General features: G+C 52.2%; 1 protein-coding gene across 3 annotated transcripts in view; it reads right to left on the reverse strand.

Moving 5' to 3' along the window:
• Window positions 1–36: 36 nt before the first annotated feature.
• The window catches only part of TTLL4 (tubulin tyrosine ligase like 4), a 27,298-nt gene continuing 7,110 nt past the window's right edge, over window positions 37–20,224 (reverse strand). For all 3 annotated transcript variants that reach the window (XM_080397920.1, XM_080397918.1, XM_080397919.1), the window contains exons 2-19: window positions 18,629–19,997; window positions 17,827–17,936; window positions 17,341–17,395; window positions 15,495–15,619; window positions 15,099–15,209; window positions 14,059–14,135; window positions 13,131–13,325; window positions 12,965–13,047; window positions 11,759–11,887; window positions 10,972–11,094; window positions 9,344–9,442; window positions 8,637–8,771; window positions 7,760–7,897; window positions 5,812–5,914; window positions 4,996–5,206; window positions 2,642–2,712; window positions 1,965–2,047; window positions 37–953 (exon numbers count right to left, since the gene is read on the reverse strand). In XM_080397920.1, coding sequence (XP_080254046.1) covers window positions 812–953; window positions 1,965–2,047; window positions 2,642–2,712; window positions 4,996–5,206; window positions 5,812–5,914; window positions 7,760–7,897; window positions 8,637–8,771; window positions 9,344–9,442; window positions 10,972–11,094; window positions 11,759–11,887; window positions 12,965–13,047; window positions 13,131–13,325; window positions 14,059–14,135; window positions 15,099–15,209; window positions 15,495–15,619; window positions 17,341–17,395; window positions 17,827–17,936; window positions 18,629–19,935 — 3,297 coding nt within the window. In that variant the 5' untranslated portion in view covers window positions 19,936–19,997 and the 3' untranslated portion in view covers window positions 37–811. The remainder of the gene's footprint in view (window positions 954–1,964; window positions 2,048–2,641; window positions 2,713–4,995; window positions 5,207–5,811; window positions 5,915–7,759; window positions 7,898–8,636; window positions 8,772–9,343; window positions 9,443–10,971; window positions 11,095–11,758; window positions 11,888–12,964; window positions 13,048–13,130; window positions 13,326–14,058; window positions 14,136–15,098; window positions 15,210–15,494; window positions 15,620–17,340; window positions 17,396–17,826; window positions 17,937–18,628; window positions 19,998–20,224) is intronic.

Here is a 20,224-nt window from a genome sequence, read left to right on the forward strand (position 1 = left end):
CAGGTCAGGGAAAGAGAGGCAGATGGAAGCCAGAAGAGCAGCTGAGTGTCAAACTTTAATAGAAATCCTTGAGAAACAAAGGGAAAATAGAGAGCAGAGCCCAGAAGAGCACCAGCCTGCAGTCCCTGCATGCATGGTGCAGGTCACCCAGGAGAGCAGATAGCCTCAAGAGGATGCTCCCTCCCCAGCAGCCCTACTGTCCCCACAACAAACCGGAGCTGCACTGGTAGGTCTTTCTCGTGCAGTTATATGCACGCCCGAGGTTCCCCCCCACGCCCCGAGTCTGGGGAAGGGCAGGATGTTGGCACAGGCATTCAGAAAGGATGAAAGGGGTCAGCTGAAAGCCCCAAGCCCTGTTCCTTCCCGAGGAGCTGGGTGGTGGCTGGGCAGTTTTCTCCAGGGGCCAGGCTGCGGCAGGGCAGAAGCGGACTCAGCTCCAGGTGGCTCAGGACAAGCAGAAGGAGACAGAGGTGAGCAAGGGTTCAGCCCATGCTGCTCGGGGACAGGAAGGCCAGGCTGACTCCAAGCTCAGACAGCTCCCACACCCCCCCAGCAAAGAAACCACCACATCGAGCTTTCAGAGCAGTCTAGGACAAAGGCCAAACCCCACTTCCCCAGGCTTTGCCATTTGTTTTAAAAATGGAAGTCACACAGCTCTCCTCTTTGCCAAGTAAGACATCACTCTAAAAACAACCCCACAAGCAAGTATGCAGCACAGTGGGTCCCACAGTCCTTGCTCTCTAGAGCCAGCTCCTGTCTCTTCCTTTGAGGTAGGTTGAGGTGTCCCTGGGGAGGGACGGCAGCTGCCTGGTCAAATCACCAGGGCAGTGTCTGAGAGGCAGCCCGCAGGTTTCTGGTCAGCTCCACCAGTACACTTGTTGAGAGGTAAGCTCTGAGTAGGGCTGGGCTCCAGGCATCTTGTGAGGTCCTCACCAGCTAAAGGGAGGAGTGTGCTGCAGGAGAAAGGAGACCCCATACTTCTTAGGGACAGTGAGAAAGGATCAAAAGGTCCATGGTGCAACCAACACTCATCTGCAGTATCATACACAGACTTGAGAGACAGGGCTGCCACGCTCACCTACTCCATTTCCCATCCCAGGCAGCAGCACTCACCCCAAAAGACATCCAAGACATTGACGGGACATCAGGGTCACAGCTTGATCTCCCTGCCTGCACATAAATCCAGCTCCACCATGGTCTGGGCCAGGGGTCCTCAAACTTTTTAAACAGGGGGCCGGCACACGGATGAAGTGGCAGGCAGTCATCTGCGGCTGCTCGGTTTCCCCCCACAACCCCCGGCGGGGGGGTTCTGTAAATACCGGGGGCCGGATTGAGGACCCTGGGGGGCCGTATCCAGCCCGCGGAACGTAGTTTGAGGACCCTTGGTCTGGGCACAGGAGCAGGGATGCCCCTTCCCTTAACATCAGAGACCAGGGGTGTGCCTGCCTTCCACTTAGGCTCACCTAGATGAATCCCCATCCCCCACCACTCTGCAGGAAGCTGTCGGGGCCAGCAGCACCCATCTTGCAGCCCAGCTTTGCTCAGGGAAGCTGGCAGAGTGCAGCAGACCTGGAGGTGACACTGCTCCTCCAGCCCCACGCTGCAGCTGAGAGCCTCTGCTCACTGCTAGCCACATCAAAGTGGTGCAGGTCTCTGTGAGAAACATCTTGTCAGCATGTCCTGAGCATGACAACCCCACACATCACCCAGTTCAGCTATTCCAGGCCTCATTCCCATCGAAGCTGGCTGTACAGTGCCAAGGACACACACCCCGTTGCGCAGACATCATGCCAGCCCCACCAGTCGGCTCTCCAGAGAGCGAAGACTGGCTTCAGAGCCTGCAAGCCAACCTGTTCCTCTCCCCTTACATGAAGTTGCTTTCCCTGCTGCCAGTTCTTTCTCAGGACACCAGTACTAAAGCCACGCAGCGAACATCATACGTGTCACAGCCAGTGCAAACTCACCCCAGTCTGCCCATTTCCAGTTTGCTGAAGCCATTTGACTGAACACTGCTCCTCTGGAGGAAGAAAGATTTTGGCAATGACCACTGCAGGAGGAGAGAAAGACAACAAAATGGCTATTTAAGTCGTGGCAAAAATCCCTCAAGCCTGCTGTGCTCTGCCGTAGGCTGCCCTAGTGTGCTTCAGCTTGAACTGCCTCACACTGCTGTGCAGCGTCACTGCCACCAGACTGTTCCCAGAACAGCAAACAGAGCAGTCTTTGCTCTCTGCTTAATGAATCCCTCTGCTGTAAGTGGGAGCAGAGCATCTCGAGGTCGAAGAGCGGGTTTCTTTTAATGGATCAGCCTGCTGTGAGGCACAGGAGTGACAGACAGAGATGGCTCCCTCACAGAGAGGAATAAAGGGCAGGCCAGGTACCAAATACGTAGGGCTGTGCCCAGTCCACCCAAGAATATTCAGATGCAAAATACCTGCAGATCTGATATACTGGGTGGACTTTATGTTGGTGGGAGACAGAGAAGTGTGGGGTTTTCCAGACTCCTGAAGGCCTTGACAAAGAGGGAAGAAGAGGGCAAACAGGTAGGGCAGGAACCACAGGAAACAGAATAAGCAGCTGCTCTGCCTAACTCTGCCCAGGCAAACAACCACCTCTCCCCCAGCTCACCCACAGCCATACGCACCATCTGGGCCAAATCCACCCCTGCCCCAGTGAGGTACCCTTTGACACACCAGTTCTTCAGTAGCTCCAAACCTGGGAAGCGACAGAAAAGAAGCAAGAATGAATAACCAGGTTTGCAGAGAGTTAAGTCTTCCCAGCTTGCAGCACACAAATATGCTGCACAGAGTGAACTGACCATGAAGTACATGCTATGCAATAACTACTTGAACACGTGCCTGAGCCCCAGCAAACACGGGGTAAACCAAGGGCGTTCACCCTTTGTATGAGCAAACACCAGAGCGAGTGCCAGCATGTGGGCTGCCGCAGCGCCTGCCTTCCTCCCAGGGAGCCAGACGCACCATGCAGCACGCTCAGCTAAGCAGGGAAACTGGGGCAACATGGGATTTGCCGAATTAGACCAGACTGGCTGTCCCCCTGAGCCAGGTGCCTGCCAACAGCAGCACCTGATTTGGGCTGCACTGGTGAAAGTTCCTACAGTGCAAATGTAGAGCAGCTTTGCTGCTACTGTCCCCTTTCCCAGAGGAGGGCAGCTCAGGCAACCTCCTCCTTGCACAGTAACGATCAGCTGCAGCATCCCAGCGCATCATCTCCTCCCTGCATGGATCCATCTGGAGCTTGACGTGGGCTGAGACCTGGTCTTGATTCCTGTCAGAGGGTGAGGCTGGCATCGACCAAGCTCACCGGTGGTGCGACTGAAAGCAACCATTCCTCCAGCCACACACAAGACATGCTGCTTCAGAGCACAGGGAGGTCACCTTGAAGCACAGCCATGTGTCTGACTGCACTGAACTGGCTCCACTTACTCCAAGGCCTCCTGCTAGCTGTCCCAAGTGCAGCCAAGCTTCTTGCTTTTTGCTGGCCCAGAAATATTCCCAGTATTTCTGGGAAATCCAGGACTGCTCCCTTCCTGTTTTCTTTTTTAAGAGCCCTAGAGCCATAGCACAAGATAAGGTGCCTCGAGATTTAAGAACCAGCAGAGCAATGGCCAGGAACTTGATGCTGTCCAGCTGGGGTTACTGTGGTTCGCTATATGATACCAGACCTGGCTATAGGAGGAATCCTTGCTGTCCAACAAACTCTGCTCCTCAGTGACCTTTCAGCAAGCCCCAGGACCTTGGGAAAAAAACCCCACGTGCTGGGGGCTGAGGGGAGCAAGGCAGCTCGGCAGCCCTGTCCTGGCTCTGTGCACCAGCCTGGGCTTTGCACCTTGCTGGCCAGGGAGAGAGGAGGGCTGCATGGAACATATGTGAATAGGAAGGGGCCAGGAAATTCGGGTTTTGCTCAGAGGTGAAGAGTAATGAGAGGACAGAGCAAATCTGCTTGCTGGGCTACTTCAGGGAAGCTGAAGCACCAAACCAGGACCCTGGCTTGAGTGGGAAAGTTCAGGGCAGCACTTCAGTGCAGATGATGACAGAATCTTTCTCCAGCTGACAGGAGAGCATCCAGCAAAGGTATTAGCGAGTCAAAGGATGACACATGCCGACAGCGCAGCTGGAGAGGGCTATGAGGTTACCGTCTCTCTGTGAAAGACTGTTACCAACCCCTTTGATATTTGCTTTAACACCAGTGAAAAGTGACAAAAGTGTTTTGTTTTTTCTCTGCATGACAGCCAGGCTAGCAGCACACATACAGTTGTCTCAGTGGAGGGCCAGTTCCTGCAGGAGCCTCTCTGGCTAGATCAGATGCTGGATGGAGAGCCCCGAGCCACAGGTTTTTACGTTCACTAACCCTTCTCACTAGATCTCACTGGTTCTCTCTTCTAAGTAGCCTCTACTGCTGCCCTGATAGAGACAGCCCTGGGTGAGAAGGAAATGGTCCAGCCCAGCTATGCCTCATTTAAGCGTGCTTTTTATTAAAATAGAGTTGTGTCCTGGAAAGGTGGAAATGATAGCTAGAGTTTTAGTGTTCAGAAAAAATTCCTCTGTGTGCACACTGACAGTTTTTCATCAATCAGAAAGCAGCAGGAGACCAGGGAATAGGCCCAATTTTTCCTTCACTTCACAGATCACCTGTGAGGAGCAAAGCCCAGTGACTCCAGCTGTTCCTCAAAAGGGCGCAGAGGAATGCTATAAGAGGCCAGAGCTACAGGGTGATGGAAGAATCCCAGCCTGCTTCAGCCCCAGGGCACCCAGAAGTGCTCGTGCTGCGTTTACCAGAACAGTCAGCACCTCTGACCAACTCAGAATTAGCTTTTTGTGACATTTGAAACAGTCTGGGAGGGTAACACATTTCCTATGGTGAGTGTGCAGGCAGGCAGCTCCCCCTCAACAGGCATAGCTCAGAAGTCTCCCACGACCGCCAGCAGGCAGCCTGTGTGACTCAGGTGACTGCGCCTGACTCTCGGATGGCAGTTACCTTTGTGTTTATTCAGGTAGTATTTGAGCTCCCACTGGGTTACCAGGATGTTGAAGTAACGAGGCTGCTCGAAGAAGCGCAGGTACCGCATGGAGATGTGGGTGGGGAACACCCGCTCGAACTGCCCACGTCGGGAATACTCATCCTCTGTCTCCACCAGGATCCGAACATCATCTGGGGTCAGGACGTCCAAGACAGAAGAATAAAAATCCTGCAGAGAAGAGCAATCCAGGGTCAGGGAGAAGTGAACTGCATTTTGTCAGTTCTCCTTCCCACCTCCCACGTCCCCACTCAAAGTCTCTCAGGCATAGGTCTTCATGTGTCTGAGATCTTTGAGATCTCTGGGACACAGGCCACATGGAAAAGGAAGAATTCTAAGCTCAGTGGTGACATCAATGCAACACAGAGCTGAGGAGATCCCCAGTTCTGCAGCCCAACCTCTCTTACAGACACTGCCAGGTGGCACACAAGACAAGCATCCCTGCTAACCTGCACGGGGTCAGCAGGCAAAGGCTACCAGAGCTGCACAGAGACACAAGGAGGAACAGGCAGTGCTCAGACCCTGTTTGGGGACCGGTAGGTAACGTGCCCCTCCACACATGCCTATTTTAATGTAAAGATGAGCTAGTACAGCAGTGGCTTAAGCAAACTGATTTATTTCTGACCAGCTGTCTTGTAACCCACGGGAGCCCAAGTACTCCATCATCTGTCTGTCCCCAGCTCCAGAGTACAACCTGGAGAGGGACAAGTGATAGGTGGGACTGGTTGGGACAGTGGCTTGGCAGGATAGCGCAAGTATCGGAGATTGTGTCATACCTGGTCAGGTGTCTTCTGCGTCAAGTAATAGGCCTTCTTCATCTTCTCTGCTATGAAATGCTCAGATGCTGGCTTGGGCTTCTCCTTCAAATCACTGCCCAGACTGAGGACACAAGAAGAGGTAGTAGAGCATTTAGGCAGAGAAGACAATGTCCTGTCATGGCAGAGCTGCTCCCAGCAACTTCTGTGAGAGCGGTGACACACTCAGGAAGATGCCATGGAGGAGAGAACACTTTCTCCGAGGATGTCACTAGTTCCAAGATCAGTGATGCACCCACAGCCTTGTGCATCAGCACAGGACCCAGGAAGTATATGGGCAGGGGAACGGGGAGGGCCCTGCCAGCTCCTTGCCAAGGCATTTCAGCATTCCTTTATCCAATAGGTGAACCATCACTTCACATCCACATAGGATTCAAGAGGGCCAAAGACACACCGTGACACAATTCATAGCACTGGAAGCCTGGTGGGATCTTAATGCTTACATCCCGCTCACAACACAGCTTCCTAACTGTAACCACAGGGCTGGGAGTATGGGTACTTGGTACTGCCAGTATACAAGGAAGGAGAGGACTCACAGATCAACAACTTCCTCCTACAACATCCAAGAACTCTCTAAATGACCTCAGTTCCAGCTCCATATGCCATAGGAAATCCTGGCCTTTTGTACAATTTGACTAGCAACCATCTAAATTATTCTAAGCACCCAGTGAACCATCTGGGGATGCTGTAGTATGTGAGATACTTGTACAACACCTTTTAGCCCTTATAACAACATAGATACTTTGCTCTGCCACTGCAAAAGTAATTAGTTGTGTGTGGATCCAAACAGGCAGAGCAGAGGCTCGAGGTTGCACTGCATGGTGCTTGCAGAACGTACAAATCTACTGGAATTATGCTCATATGCAAAAAACCCCTTTGTATCCTTCCTGGGGCAGGAGATCTGGTTAAGCAGGCTTGCCCCTGGCTGCAGGAACTCTAGTAATGCATCATCTGAACCATGTTAAGAATCTGTTAAATCTCCCGTAGGTCCCTCTAAGGATACCTGCCCCTCAGCACCTCCATCACAAGCTGCAAACCAGCTTCAGATCAAAGCGCCACAGATGAGGTGGCGAGAGGTCCCCAGCTGGAATGGGCCCACGCTCCAAGCTTCATCCTTTGCTGAAGGCACAGGGCAGGTGGAGGGCAAGAGTCCCATCTTTTGGCATGCCCATACATCACTGTGTGCCGGTGTTCCCCTCTGCAAGCTGCTCCTTCAGTGACATACAGCCAGCAGCCGCTCTGCTGCTGGGAATGGGACTGGTTTCCCCTACCGTCAGGTTTGAAAACAGTATAAGCCCAAGCAGTGGTGAAACACAGAAGGAGCAGGGGCCTGGGTTAACACATGCCCAGGAATTAGCCTTATGTAAGAAACAGTCATGTTAGCTGCCAGGTAAGACTGTGCACACTCCTATCCATAGGTCTACAACCTCTGGCACCTACATTCCTGCCTAAGGAACAGATAGATCACTCCAGCCTTTGCAAAACAACAGGTGCTCCTCTTGCTCAAAGCAGCAGCACATCAGTCCTAGGGTAGAGGCAAAGCAGCTCCAGCCCCAACACAGCCAGCCAGCCCTCTAAGCAAACAGAGAGGCAGTGCAGCTCAGCATTGCCTTAGTGCTGGCAGCAGGAAGGAGAGAACACGACTCTACTAACCAAAGAGCAAGCACAAATTATGCTGGCCTCACTTCCAACTATGGACCTGCAGAAAGGGCATAAATCCTTCTGCCCTGAAGAGACCACAGGAATCGGATACCCAGGCAATGATGCAAGTCCCTCAGACCCATAGCTGAGGACCAGCCAGCAAAGGCTCTCAACAACATAGAAACCAGCATTTGCTGGACTGCAAGCAGCCCCCAGATTAAATCCTCCAAGACAAAAGCCTGCCTCTCTGGCAGAGAAGGGGGCTGACCTGCAGGTAGAGCCACTTCTTGTCTGTGGTCTTGAGGCCATGCTGTCCATGCTGGGCAGAACGAAGCCAGCGAGGTTGAGGAGATCCCGAATCATCTGGCCTTTGATGCTCACGTCCAGTGGGGAGCTGGAATGGAGACTGTGGGAGAGGAAGCATCACAGAAGTCTGAGTCCCAGAATGGAGGTGCCGAGCCCCATGGCCCCAGGATCACTCCCTGGATTAATACTGACCAAAATACAAAACCCAGCCTGTCCCTCATCTCATTACAGACAGACATGAGACATTGAGAGAAAAATCCTGACAACAGCTCTTTGAAGGGGGGGTCCCCACCAGAAGTGGTTCATTTATCCACCTCTTCCCAGATTTGCAGGGAACCAGCAAACCCATCCTCAGAGCCCTGTGTGGGACCACGGCTCTGCATCCAGCTCATGCCCATTCTCTCTCGCAGGCAGGAGTGGCTGTGCTCAGGTACACTGCAGCTCCCAGCCCTGCCTGCATAGCTGACACCACGCAGCCGCGTGCCATCAGCAAGCAAGGAACAGCGCATGAGACAGTGGAGCTGCTGATCACGTCTGCCCACACAAAGAAGAAATCTCTGCCATCACCCATTCCCCACATGACACATCCCTCCTTGGCCTTCCTTTTTTAACGTACTCTTCCCTGGCTCTAACTGGAGCATGCCCAGCGAAGCTTTCTGAGCTGCAGATGGATGTTGCTTTCACAGACAGGGAGGACTTTGATTCCTGCAATCTGGAGAGGGAGGCTTCAAAGCCCACAGTCTTTCAGCACAGGGTGCAGGAGACATCACAAGCCAAATTCATTTTGTGGTAAAAGAAAGGCCATTATCCAGTCTGCTGTGGCTCAGAATCTGCTTTACCTTGGGGAAATGTTGACCTCTAAGATCCAGGGCTTGAGGTTTTCATCCAGCATGATGTCAAACCCAAACAGCTCATGGCAACAATACGGCCGCCGCACATACATCTTCACCAGGCTGTTCACGTAGGGCTCAGATCTGCAAGCCAAGGAAAAAATGCACATTTCCAACAGTCAGACAGCAGAGCTCTGGCTGCTTAAAGCACATGCTACTGGTTCTGAAAGTGTATGCAACCACATGCTGTGGGATCAGGTGGGCTGAGAGACCATGCAGGCCTGTGAGCCGCTGCTGCTGCACTGTGCATGGATACAGCATTGCATCCTGAGCATCCCTGCTCTGTCGGGCAGGATCCACCTCCGAACACAATATCCATCCTGCACCAGGGGACCTTTTTTCTCGGGCACCCTGGCCAAGCACGGGAACAGATGGCAAGTTGGGCTAAGTGTGAGTTACACTGCACCCTCCTGGCCTCCTCCCCTGCACTGCAGGTAGACCCAGAAAACATAAGGTCTACGTACCCATTGAAGCTACTGCAGCATGAGCTTAAGTAACAGGATGAAAAGGAAGGATCCAGAGAGAAATACTGAAGCCAACAGCAGTGGCAGCATTTAGATTAAAAGCAAAAGGACTGGGCTGAGAGCAGACTGGAGAGCCAGAGGGCCAGGGTGTACCCCACAGCCAGGAACAGAGCAAGGGGTGCCAGGACTCACGCAATGATGGTTTTGATAACGATGTCCTTAATCTTCTCCCAGATGGCTTCACTATTAACTCCCTTCTGCGTCAGGTAACTCCAGAGAGCTTTGAGTGCCCTGGGAGAGAGAAAGCAAAGGAGGTAGCTCTGTAGTCCCTTACTGCTCAGTCCTGCCAGGGGAGTGAAAGCAGCAGAGAGGAGCCTTGACAAAGCTCTTCCCTGGCACGGCCATCCTTTTCTGCTTATCTTCAGACCCCTCAGCTACTGGTTGCTACCCTCCCCAGCCTGGCCCCTGGTCTTGTACTGGGAACATAAATCTGTCACAGACTTGTCCCAGCACTGGAATAATAGGTCCCAAATTAGCACATGAGCAAGGGAACTCAGGCCCAGGTCTTCTCTTCCCTCCCACTCTGTGTCCTCAGCAAACCTCCCCTTCCTGCAGGCCTTCCCCGGCAGCACTGCAAAGCAGCTCAGCAGGAATGCAGGAATCCAGCAAGAGTCCCATAAATCTTTTAGCTAGAGCCATTTCACCGAGGCTTGGGGTGGGGTATGTGGATTTTTAAAAAATGTGGAGAACAAGATGGTAGGGGGGAGCATCCCAGCTTTTACAGGAGTTTCCCACACCACACTAAGTGCTGCAAGTAACCCTGACACTGAGCCAAGGATGCTCAGATGTTGCTCAAGTGAGACTGTGTGGCTAATGGCCAGGAATCCAAAGGTCATGCTTCCTGCATACGAGATGGAGTAGATTACAGCCACTCTCATCTCTAATGTGCTAGCTTTGACTTGCATGGTGGTATCAAAAAGCCACACAATCCCACCTCTGTGGGATTTCAACTGCTGGAGGACAGCAGACCCTTCTCAAAGTCCCAGTGGAGGAACAAACCACTGTGCAGCAGGTACAGGTCTGAGAAAGCAATCCTACCACAGCAAACCACCTTTTGCAGCTCCCTTTGAAGTGAAATAGCCCTGCTCAGGCCCATGAATTGAGAACTCTATCCTGCACTATTTTTAAGAGTTTAAACACCACTGTGGAATCAGAGACAAGTGCCTGGGGCCTTGGATCAGTCCACCCATGGAACAGCAGCAAACATGAACTCCTGCAAGACTGCAGCCCTCCTCCCAAATGCCTAGAAATGGCACCGCTGCTCCTATTCACACCTAGCAACACATAAATTATCAGTTTTGCACCAGGACCGTCCTTTTCTCTGCCTCCACAGGGAAGTCAAGAGTGAGATGGGCAGAAGCTCCCATCTAGCCAATTTAAGCATCATAATTACCCATTCAAGTTTTAACAGCAAAAAATTAGATTCTGCTTTCACCACATCCCACTGCCCCTGCAATCGGGCAAGGGGATGAATGAGCACAGATGAGAGCAGCATTGGAAGCAGGGAATGGGACAGACACAGGCAGGATGAACAGCAACCACAGCCCAAGCAGCAGCCGACAGGATGAATCACAAGCCCGGGAGATGGTCCAGATTCCATTGACACTAACCTATGCTAAAATCACTCTGCTCTTCCAGTTTCTCCAAGGGGGAGCAGACGATACAGGAAGCACCTTCAAGTTTTGGGTAGGAATAGTGAAAAAAGGATGACTTAATGGGGAGTAGAAAGAGCTGCCTTGTGCCCTAAAAGTGATACCTACCATTTGTGTCCCTGACAAGCAGTCTCATCCGAGTTGGACTTGTACTTTGTGTTCTTCTTGTTCACACTGTAGTTGGTCAAATGCACAAACTTATTGCTGAGGCTCTTCATCGAGGAGGAGTACCTGGAGGAAGCAATAAGAGCACAAACAATCTGCGCTTGAACTGGCTGCCCCCAGGCCCATGGGGCAGGCAGAAACTGTTCTTTTCTCACACCACTCTCAGCCACCCACCAGCCCTACTGCCTCTCTTTCCCAGGCCACCTGGAGCAATCTGTCCCCATGGGCCCAAAGCTGATGGGACAAAGCATAAGACACAGAACAGGCTGCCTTGGGGCAGTGGGATGCAATCCCACCCTCAGAGCATGTCCTTACAAAAAGACCAGAGGGAAGAAAAAAAAAAAAAAGGGGGGGGGGGGGGGAAAGAAGTAAGCAAAAGCACTGATGGAACTGCAACAGCCCAAGGCAATATAGCCCAAACTGGAAGAAACATCTCAGTTTCTGGTATGCCAGCTCTTATGCAGTATGAAGCACAGACAACATGTTTCAAGAACTGCTCTTGCCTTGGGAAAGGTGGATGAATGAAGCATCCTCTCACATTCTCTTTCAACACCGTCACCTGCAGTGACCCCGTGCGCTTCCAGATTGCTCCTTAAGCAAGTAAGCTACAGCTTTAAGCATTACTGTATACGGGATGACTCCCTCCCTGCTCCAGCCCAGGCAGGTACCACAGCCACACATGCCTCAGCACTGAGACAGCCCCCCAGCACTTCTCTCCCTCGCAACCTACTTGCAGCTAGCAAAGCGAACCAATCCATCCTTGAACAGGTAGACCCTGAGGGGATCGTAGCAGGTGACATAAACGTAGATCCTCAGGTCAAACTTCTTTCCGCCGATGAGGTAGGGTTTGTGCAGATATCTGCAGAGGGAAGCAAGCACCGGAGGAGGGTTATGATTTATGTGGGCAGGAACATCTCTAGCCCCCACCTCAGAAGGCTTGGCAAAACCAGGGATCAATGCAGAAGCCCTTTTGCACAGCATTTCCATGTTAAATGCATCACAGTCAAAATAAGACAGAAAAAAGGTCTCCCATGCAAGGGGAGATCCTGCAGAGATACAAGCTGTATTTCTTTCAGCTCAGTTCCATTTTGAAGACATTTTCTCCAGCTCTAAGGCACGGTAGCTTCTCCACACCCACAAGACTGATCACAATATTCAGGAACATCTAAGACAGGCAGTGAGCCACAGATGGTTTGATTCAGTGAGCAGAAACAGTTGGCAATTTTAATCCAAATCATTTGATTAGTCACACCAGAACTTCATCATGTTCTATAGGAAAGCGTATCACTTTGCATGGGAAGCAGACAGGGAGAAGAGACAAGCCAACACAACAGTTCCCTGTCTGCCAAACACCAGACAGTTTTCCTGCCCTCACAAGAACCTTCCCAGAAAGCAGCCTCAATGCAAGATGAACTATTGAATTTTTCTGCAGAAGGGGAAGGAGATTCTGAAAATCTGTTATTTCAAGAATTCTCTTTGACCAACATCCACACAGACAGGCTTTTACTGACTCATTCTAACTTGGGTAAGAAAAAATCTTTCACAATTGTCACCTCTTCCCACTGGGCCTGTGGCCACTGGATAAGGTTTGTTTGCCTCCAAAGATGCTAAACACCAGAGTACGAAGCAGTAGAAGCTGGATCACAGCAGAGCTGAAGCTGATCACCTGCCAGAAGCTCCAAAAAGCCCATGGAGCCAGTTTGTACCCAAGACCTCAAAACTCTACACAGAGACAGCAGCACTCCAGTAAGCCCAGTTGCAACTGACAGGGCCTGACTTCCAGCAGCAGCATTACACCCAGGCAGTCGGTAAGCTTCCAGATGTAGATCAGGTGCTTCTGCTCTGCCACGTGGTGGCGGTGGCCCAGACCTGGCCAGAGAGACTAGACACTAGGAGATCCCAGGCTGTGTGTCAACTCCTGCTTTCCTTCACTCACCTCTGTACCAGCAGCGGTCTCCTTTTGGGAAGCTGGCTCCATTTGTGGATGACCTGGATACCAATGCCTCTTGCTGATGCTGGCTACAAAATGCAAACAAGAAAGGATCAGATCTTCTTCCTGCAGCTACAATGGGACAGAAGATTGAGCTCTGCTTTGGACTTACTGGTTTTACAATCCATTTCTGGCAGCTAGCTCCTTCCTCCCATGCTTTCCTGAGTAATTTGATGTCCTGGGGCAGGATGAAGGACTGGGGGAAGAAGTTAAACTCCTTCTTCCCACAGCGAGCCTGCATCTTCAACAGGTTGCGCCACAGACGGTCCTTCCTCCCAATTTGAAATGAACCAGGGAAGTGGTTTAGCTGAAAAGGAACTCAGATGCTGGTGAGATCTTCCTGCTTCCCTGCCTCCCTGTCCACCCCTTGCTGTTCCCTGGCCAGAGGATATAACCTTTCTGAATACAGTGCAGGGTAATGCTCTTTGCTCCCCTCTCAGGACTGCACCAAGACAAGACCCACCTGCTCCTGAAGCTCTGCAGGGACAAACACCCACATGGTAACCCACACCAGCTACAAAGCCAGCAGCTGCCATCTCATCCCTTCTGATGTCTGAGCAGCTACAGGACACTAGCCCCCCAGCTTTTGAGCTTCCTCTGGCACAATCCTCTACCTCAGCTGTTTCCCACTTGCTTCTACACTGTATGCCAGAGTCCTGCCCGTGCAACACAAGCACTGGGGACAGAAAGACCCCACAGCAGGATAGGAACAGGGCTGGAGGCTGCTAGCTTCCAAACCTGGATGCTGCCTCAAGACCAAGGAGTTTGGAACATCATGGTTCTCTAGAACAAACAGGTATGTGTGATGGCTACAGCCTCAGTCTGTGCAAGAGCCACCCTCACAGTGGGGATGCTCACCCAGCTGCGCCTGTCTCCTGGACTCATCTCCCGGCACAGGAATGCTAGTTGCCATGCTCTGGGAGGGACGCAGCAGGGACAGCCTGCACAGCAAACACCTGCCCCTGAATAGAGGGGCACCCAAACTTCTCCAAACATGCTCTCCATGCACATGAAGAAGGTCAGCCCAAAACGTGCCCTACCTTCTGGTGCTCTCTGATGGCTCTGAAGCTGGGGGATTTCATGTGGTGGCCCCAGCAACCCAGCCAGTCATTGCTTTCTGCAATAAAAACAGAAAAATCCATGACAGAGTAAACCACTACCCACAAAGCTCTCTCAATCCACCAGCACCCCATCTTCTGGAGCCAGCAGAAGTATGCCAGGGATGCTGCACAGCACTAGCACAAAGGACTCATACTGGGTACTGTGAAGCTGCCAAACCAAGGGCTGTGAGCAGGATCCACTTAACCAGATGGGTCATGTCCTTGCAACATGATTGTTGCAGGGATCTGGGCAGGTGCAGGGTCAAAGGATGGCTTTAATCCCCCAACACCCTGACTTCCCTTCTTTACAACAGGTGAATGAAGCAGTTGGCTAATCAGCACTGCGCTTCAGAGAGATGTAGGATTTCAAGACTTCCTAGGTCTTGCTCTGCCCTGTGTGCCCCATTACAGCCCCAAAATGGTCTGGAGACAGGTCTCCTGATATACACAGAAGTCCTGTAAATACTGCTGGGAGATCACACTCCAGGGTATGGATCATAGCTGCAAATGCTCAGTGCTTCCCCAGCCCTCTGCTACACATCTCTTCAGCAATAAGATCCCAATCCCGAGAACTCTCTGGCTATGGTCAGAGAGAATGGCTTCTTCCTCAGCACATGGGGACAAGGGACAGCAGTGTTGGGGTTGGCACCAGACTCCTTAGAGTGGCAGCACCATCTAGAGGTACAGCTCAAACAAGCCAGAGCACAGCTCTGCTGCCCCACGTGCTGCCTCAGCTCCTGACAACCCATGGACTCGTAGTCCATGTCAGTGACAAGACAAGAGGGAGATCAGGCCCTGCCAGGACCCACAGAGCCTGGATATCACAGGGCAGGCGGGCAGACAGGCATTCTGCTGCATTCTGCAGTGCTAAGCCTGAATCGCTCCTGCTCTGCTTTTCACAGGCAGTCTGCCTTCTCATGCCGATGGGCTGCAGGTGACAGAGGACACGTGTCAGATGCTGCCAGCCTCCCACAACTTACTTTTGCTGATTCTGAAGTGGGACCTGCCAACGGTTTGCTTCACTATGTTTGGTGTGACTGTGCACATTTTCCATCGCAGCAGTTTCCTCTGTTCCCAAGGCAGCTTTTCCACTAGGAGGACAAAAAGATAAGGACAGAAGGAAAACAAGCACAATACGCGGATTTTCTACAGCTGCACCCAGGGAAATTTTGCTGGTTTGCTGCACAGGCACCAGGCCTGCGAAGGAGGGTGCATACCCCCTTTGCAGAACTAGCACAGAGCAGAAGACTCCACAGCTGGGGACACTGAAACACTTGGTGGCAGCCTGAGTCATGCCCCAGCCATCATTTTACTCCAGCCCTTGCTAATAATGAGCTGGTTGCTCTCACCCTGCACAGCCACGGACCATGGCTCACCTCTCTCATCCCGAGTACCGAAGTAGATAGTCGGAGGCACATTAGGGAATAAACTGCAGACAAGAGCTGGTTTGAGGACTTTCTCCTGAGCCTCAGTGGGCTGGGTCAGGCACTCAGTGCAGTTCCTAGGAGAAATGAAGCAGTAGGCAGTTGGCTAAGGGTGAAAAGTAGCACAGGGAGGAAGGGGGAAGCTGAAAGGAGCCTTGATCCTGGTATTGGGAATTTGCATCGTTGCAATGCGGTGCAAGCAATGGGCACTAAGGTCAGTAACCCAGTCTGCAGCAATGAGGAGGCAAGCTTGTAATGATTGCACATATAAGTGTTGTAACCCCTGTGGGTGTTGTGTTTTGCAGGGACAAGGGGTAGCATTTGTTATGTGACAAACCCTATAACCTAGTCCATAGGAACAAGGGGTGGAGGCTGTGATGCATATATGATTCAGCTGTTGTAAACCTCTTGGTTTTGGTGTATTACAAAGAGGGCTGGAGTTTTACCAACTGTAAGTATGCCGCCTTAACACAGCAATCTCTAACACCTGGGAGGAAGGGTAAAATTTATAACGTATCTATTAAGTTTGCGATGACACTAAAAGTAGAGTTTAATATGAACATATATTCAAATATATGCCACTGTAGCCAGTGGAAGAAGCCATACCAGAGCAATCCACTAAGGAACAAAGAGCAGCAAAAGAAAAGGAAACACAATACATTGACCCCAATCTCCCAAGCAACCCCTTGCCTCTCTAAAGAGACTGAGCGTAGCAAGCAGGTTGGAGACCAGGACAGGGGGAGAAGAGGTGTTTTTCCCTGAGTCCTTGTATATACATGGGTTTTTTTCAATACCAGAATCGGTAACTAAAAGTTTGTTAACTGGCAATAAACTATATTCATTAACATTCCCTGGCATAAAACTGGTTTTGCCTGCAACATCTGAAGGCAGGAGAAGCTGCAAAGGCTTCAAGGCCAGCCCAACACACAGCCCACACAAGTGGCCAACATGCTTCTCTCCCTGCTGCAGGAGGCATTTGGCCCCAGCATCACTTCCCCCCATCTGCCCCCAGAAGCCAACCAGCCACATCCTGCCAGCAACAGTTTCTGGTCCAATTTATGTCACCTCTACAGGACTTTCACACCACATGTGCATACCCAGAGCTCTGCAGCACCCTTAGGTTCAACACTTGCTTGCAGGATGCCTTCCTCATCTCCCAGGTGAGTTGTGGCATGATAGAAAGCAGCAAGTTGTTGGGCAGACAGCAAAGCCCGAGGCAGCCCTTGTGCAAGGGGCAGCACAGCTGCAAGGACCAGCTGCCATTGCTGGATGGGCAAAACCAGGTCCCACAAAGGCCTGCCAGGAGTCAAAGAGGCAGGGCTCAGACGACCACAAGCTGACCAATCCTCCCCAGAAGAAACCTCCTTCCAACAGCTAAAGAAAAACCCATGATCCAGGACTTGTCCCTAGGATGCAATGCTGAGTCACAACACCCCAAGGAGCTTTTGCAGTCTCTGGCCCCAGACGCCTCCACTCTGCTTCATCTGCAAGGCAAACACTGCAAGAGCACCATTTATTCCAGTAAACCTAACCCAGCAACTGGCAGTGGCAGTGAAATTAAGACCCCTGTTCTGCTGTGATGAATGCACCCTCAGCACTTTGCAGGTTACTATCTGTAGCAAGAGAGGTAACTTTGGTCTGCAGGGTAGCAAGGAAGCTCATTTTGGTTGGGGAGCCTGTTTACTACCTTCGCTCCATTCCCATACATGGTACAGCTCTCCTCTGTCACCAGGGAGGGCAAAGACAGACAAGTTTGGATGAAGACGCCAAGTTCAATGCACTATTTACAGCTACTAACCTGGATACAAAAGTCACAGATGACACACCAGCCACAGAGGAAGCATCAGAGTCACCTGCAGGAGGGGACAGACGCAAGTGTTGTCTCCATGTGTTGTGAACACACACAGAGTTAGTAAGGGAAGAGAAAAAAGAAATGCTCCAGGTGACAAACCCTTCCCAGCTGCCCTGAACCCTTGGATCCTGGGTTTTGCCCACTAACTGGTGGCATAAAAGGGCAGGGAGGGGAGCTGACAGCCCTGCATAGAGAAGAAGAGATGGGTAAGTTTTAGTGCAGGACAGTGGTAAACCCAAACCTGCTCCCCAGAGGAACCCATGCAGTTCCTCCTTGCTGTTACATTGCTTTTGGATTCAGCCCAATCTCTAGGTCATCCTGAAATGACAGCACGAATGTAAGACAGGAGGGCAGCTGTGCTCAACCCCAGGTCCCACACAGCCCACACACTCCCCACCTCAGGGCAGTCTTCCCAGGGGAACCAGCACTCACTGTCCTCATCATCCTCCTGACTGCAGCTCTCATCCAGGCCATCAGGAAGTTCTTCCTCCACTTCATCCTGGGGATGGCTCAGCTCCAGTGGCAAATGCTCAGCAGTGACACTGGAATAAAGGACATGATGTCAGAAGGAGTGGCATGTGCTTTCCAGGGCCAAAAGACCCAGAAGCCCACAAGGCAGCATGAGATAACACAGAGAGGGGAGTGACAGCACTGCCCTCCCCAGTGCTGATGTACAAGCACTTATCCCAAGCTAGCAAGATGGAGAGGCCCCAGGACACCTTGAGAGGGAACATTTTTCCAGAGCAGCCAGAAAGAAAGAGGCACAAGGACACCCTCTCCCAGCACAAGAGCAGGAGCTCCATGTCCTTCCACCCTCTCTGTCCTACATCGGCTCCACATTCCTTAAAGAACCCATGCCTCTGCCCAGGAAAGCCTTGCTGGACCTGGCTTGACAGCAGGCTTCACCCAACATACACGCAGAGCCTGCCACAGCAGGAAGGGCCCTGTGGCTGTGTGGGAAGCGAGCTAGAAATGCCACTCAGCAATTACATGCTGTGGCTGAAGGAGAAGATGGAAGGGCTTGCAGCCAGCCTTCGTGCCTGCATCAAGCTTGGGGTGACAGGAAGGCTCCCCCCCAACACCAGGATGCCGTAGATGGATTTTGCTCAGGGACACAGCCCATGGTTACCCTTACAGCCACCACCGTAGTGCCCACAGCGCATCCTCTCCCAACACTCCCAACACAGCAGCCAACCCAGCTCACCACAGCCTCACTCCTCCTGGCTCTACTCACTCGAGCTTTCCCGGGAGCACAGCCTGGGTCCATTTCTCCTCTTTCTCCAGTTGGATAGTGGATATTTGAGTTGTCACTTCAGAGACGGTGGCAAGGTGTGGAGGCTCTGGTCTTAGTACCCAGTCCTCACCACACGGGCTCAGCATGCTCACAAGCCGGCAGTCAGCGTCGCAGCTGGGAGAGCCAGCACGCGAGGCCAAGTGAGGGACACTGATACACTCAGTACGGACAATGGCACCAGCAGTGCCTATAAGGCTCGAGTTGCTGTTAAGGCGATGGCTACTCAGCTCCAAGTTCAGAGGAGTGATGGTTTCTTTCGGGGTGACCTGTGCTATGACGGGCTGCCTCCACCTGCCGTTCCAGTTGGACAGGCTGCCTGCATTTGTAGGGCCGGAGCTTTCAACTTCGCATCCAAAGCTGTTGCATGTGGCAGTCTGTCCGGCCAGCTGCTGCACGGCCTCTGTGAGGCTGATCTCTGCCTCCTTCTCTTTTAAGCGGCACGCTCGCCTCTCAGTGTCCTCCTGCAAACAGTCCTTCCTGAGGATCGCACTGCTGGGCACAAGGCTGAGGGAGGAGACTGTGGTTTGCTCCAACACAAGGTCATTGCTTTTCACTGCTCCACTGATGAAATTCCTGGAGGAGATGCCTTCATCATCCCTGGAGTGGGGCCACGAGGCAGTGGGGAAACTGTGGGTGTTTTTTACCTTCTTGATCTCCAGTGACTGCAGCAAAGGCACTTTAGCACTGCTTGGCCGTAGGAAGGAGTTGTTATTGGGCACCGGTCTACAGGAGCTGGAAGCCTGCTGACCTGAGCTGAGGGCAGAGCCTTTGATACCAGTCCCAGAGTGCTCCTCCACCAGCGCAGGCAGCAGGCAGGGCTCCATCAGCAAGGAAGACATCACTCTTCCTGTGGCAAAACTAGTGTCTGGAAGGCTTCGGAAAGGAAACCCGTAGGGCTTGGGTCTGAGGCAGGAGCGTCGGTAGAGCAGAGCACTCCCACCCAGGTCCAGGCAGGGCTGGGCCAAGGGCAGGTTCGTGAGGGTGTCTTCAGCAGGGTGTGCATGGCATAGCGATGGTGGGCACAAGAAGCAGGATTGCTGCAGAGGGATCCCTGAGGGCAGCAGGCTGTGATCCTGGAAAGCACTCACATACTTCTCTAAATTCCAGATGGGCTTTGCCTGCTGCTGAGCAAGGTGCCAGGCCTGGTGAGACTGAGCTCTCCCTGCCAGAAGGGTGCCTGACTTAAGCTCAACACTCTTCTCCTGTTTGGGGCCCAGATTAGCACGTTCCGGTCCTGCAGAGGCCATGTAGACCCATAGCACGTGAGGCACGGGCGAGTCAAGTCACCTACAGCAGCATCTTTACTGACCTGAAAGAAGATGACAGCATGAAAGGTGCCGTTACTGTGGCAGGACAAAGTACCCAGCCCACTACACCAGGAGGGGAGCAGGGCAAACTGCTTTCCTGCAGGATGAAAAACTGCATCTCCATCTGCTAAGATCCCTGAGAGTCTCCTGGGACCAATTCAAAAGAAGAGCTGGCATCTTGTCTGAAACCAGAGGATGCGAAGGACAGCTTAAGAGAGGGCCCTGGGAA

This window comes from Falco punctatus (assembly GCF_963210335.1).
Source record: "Falco punctatus genome assembly, chromosome: 8".
NCBI lineage: Eukaryota > Metazoa > Chordata > Aves > Falconiformes > Falconidae > Falco > Falco punctatus.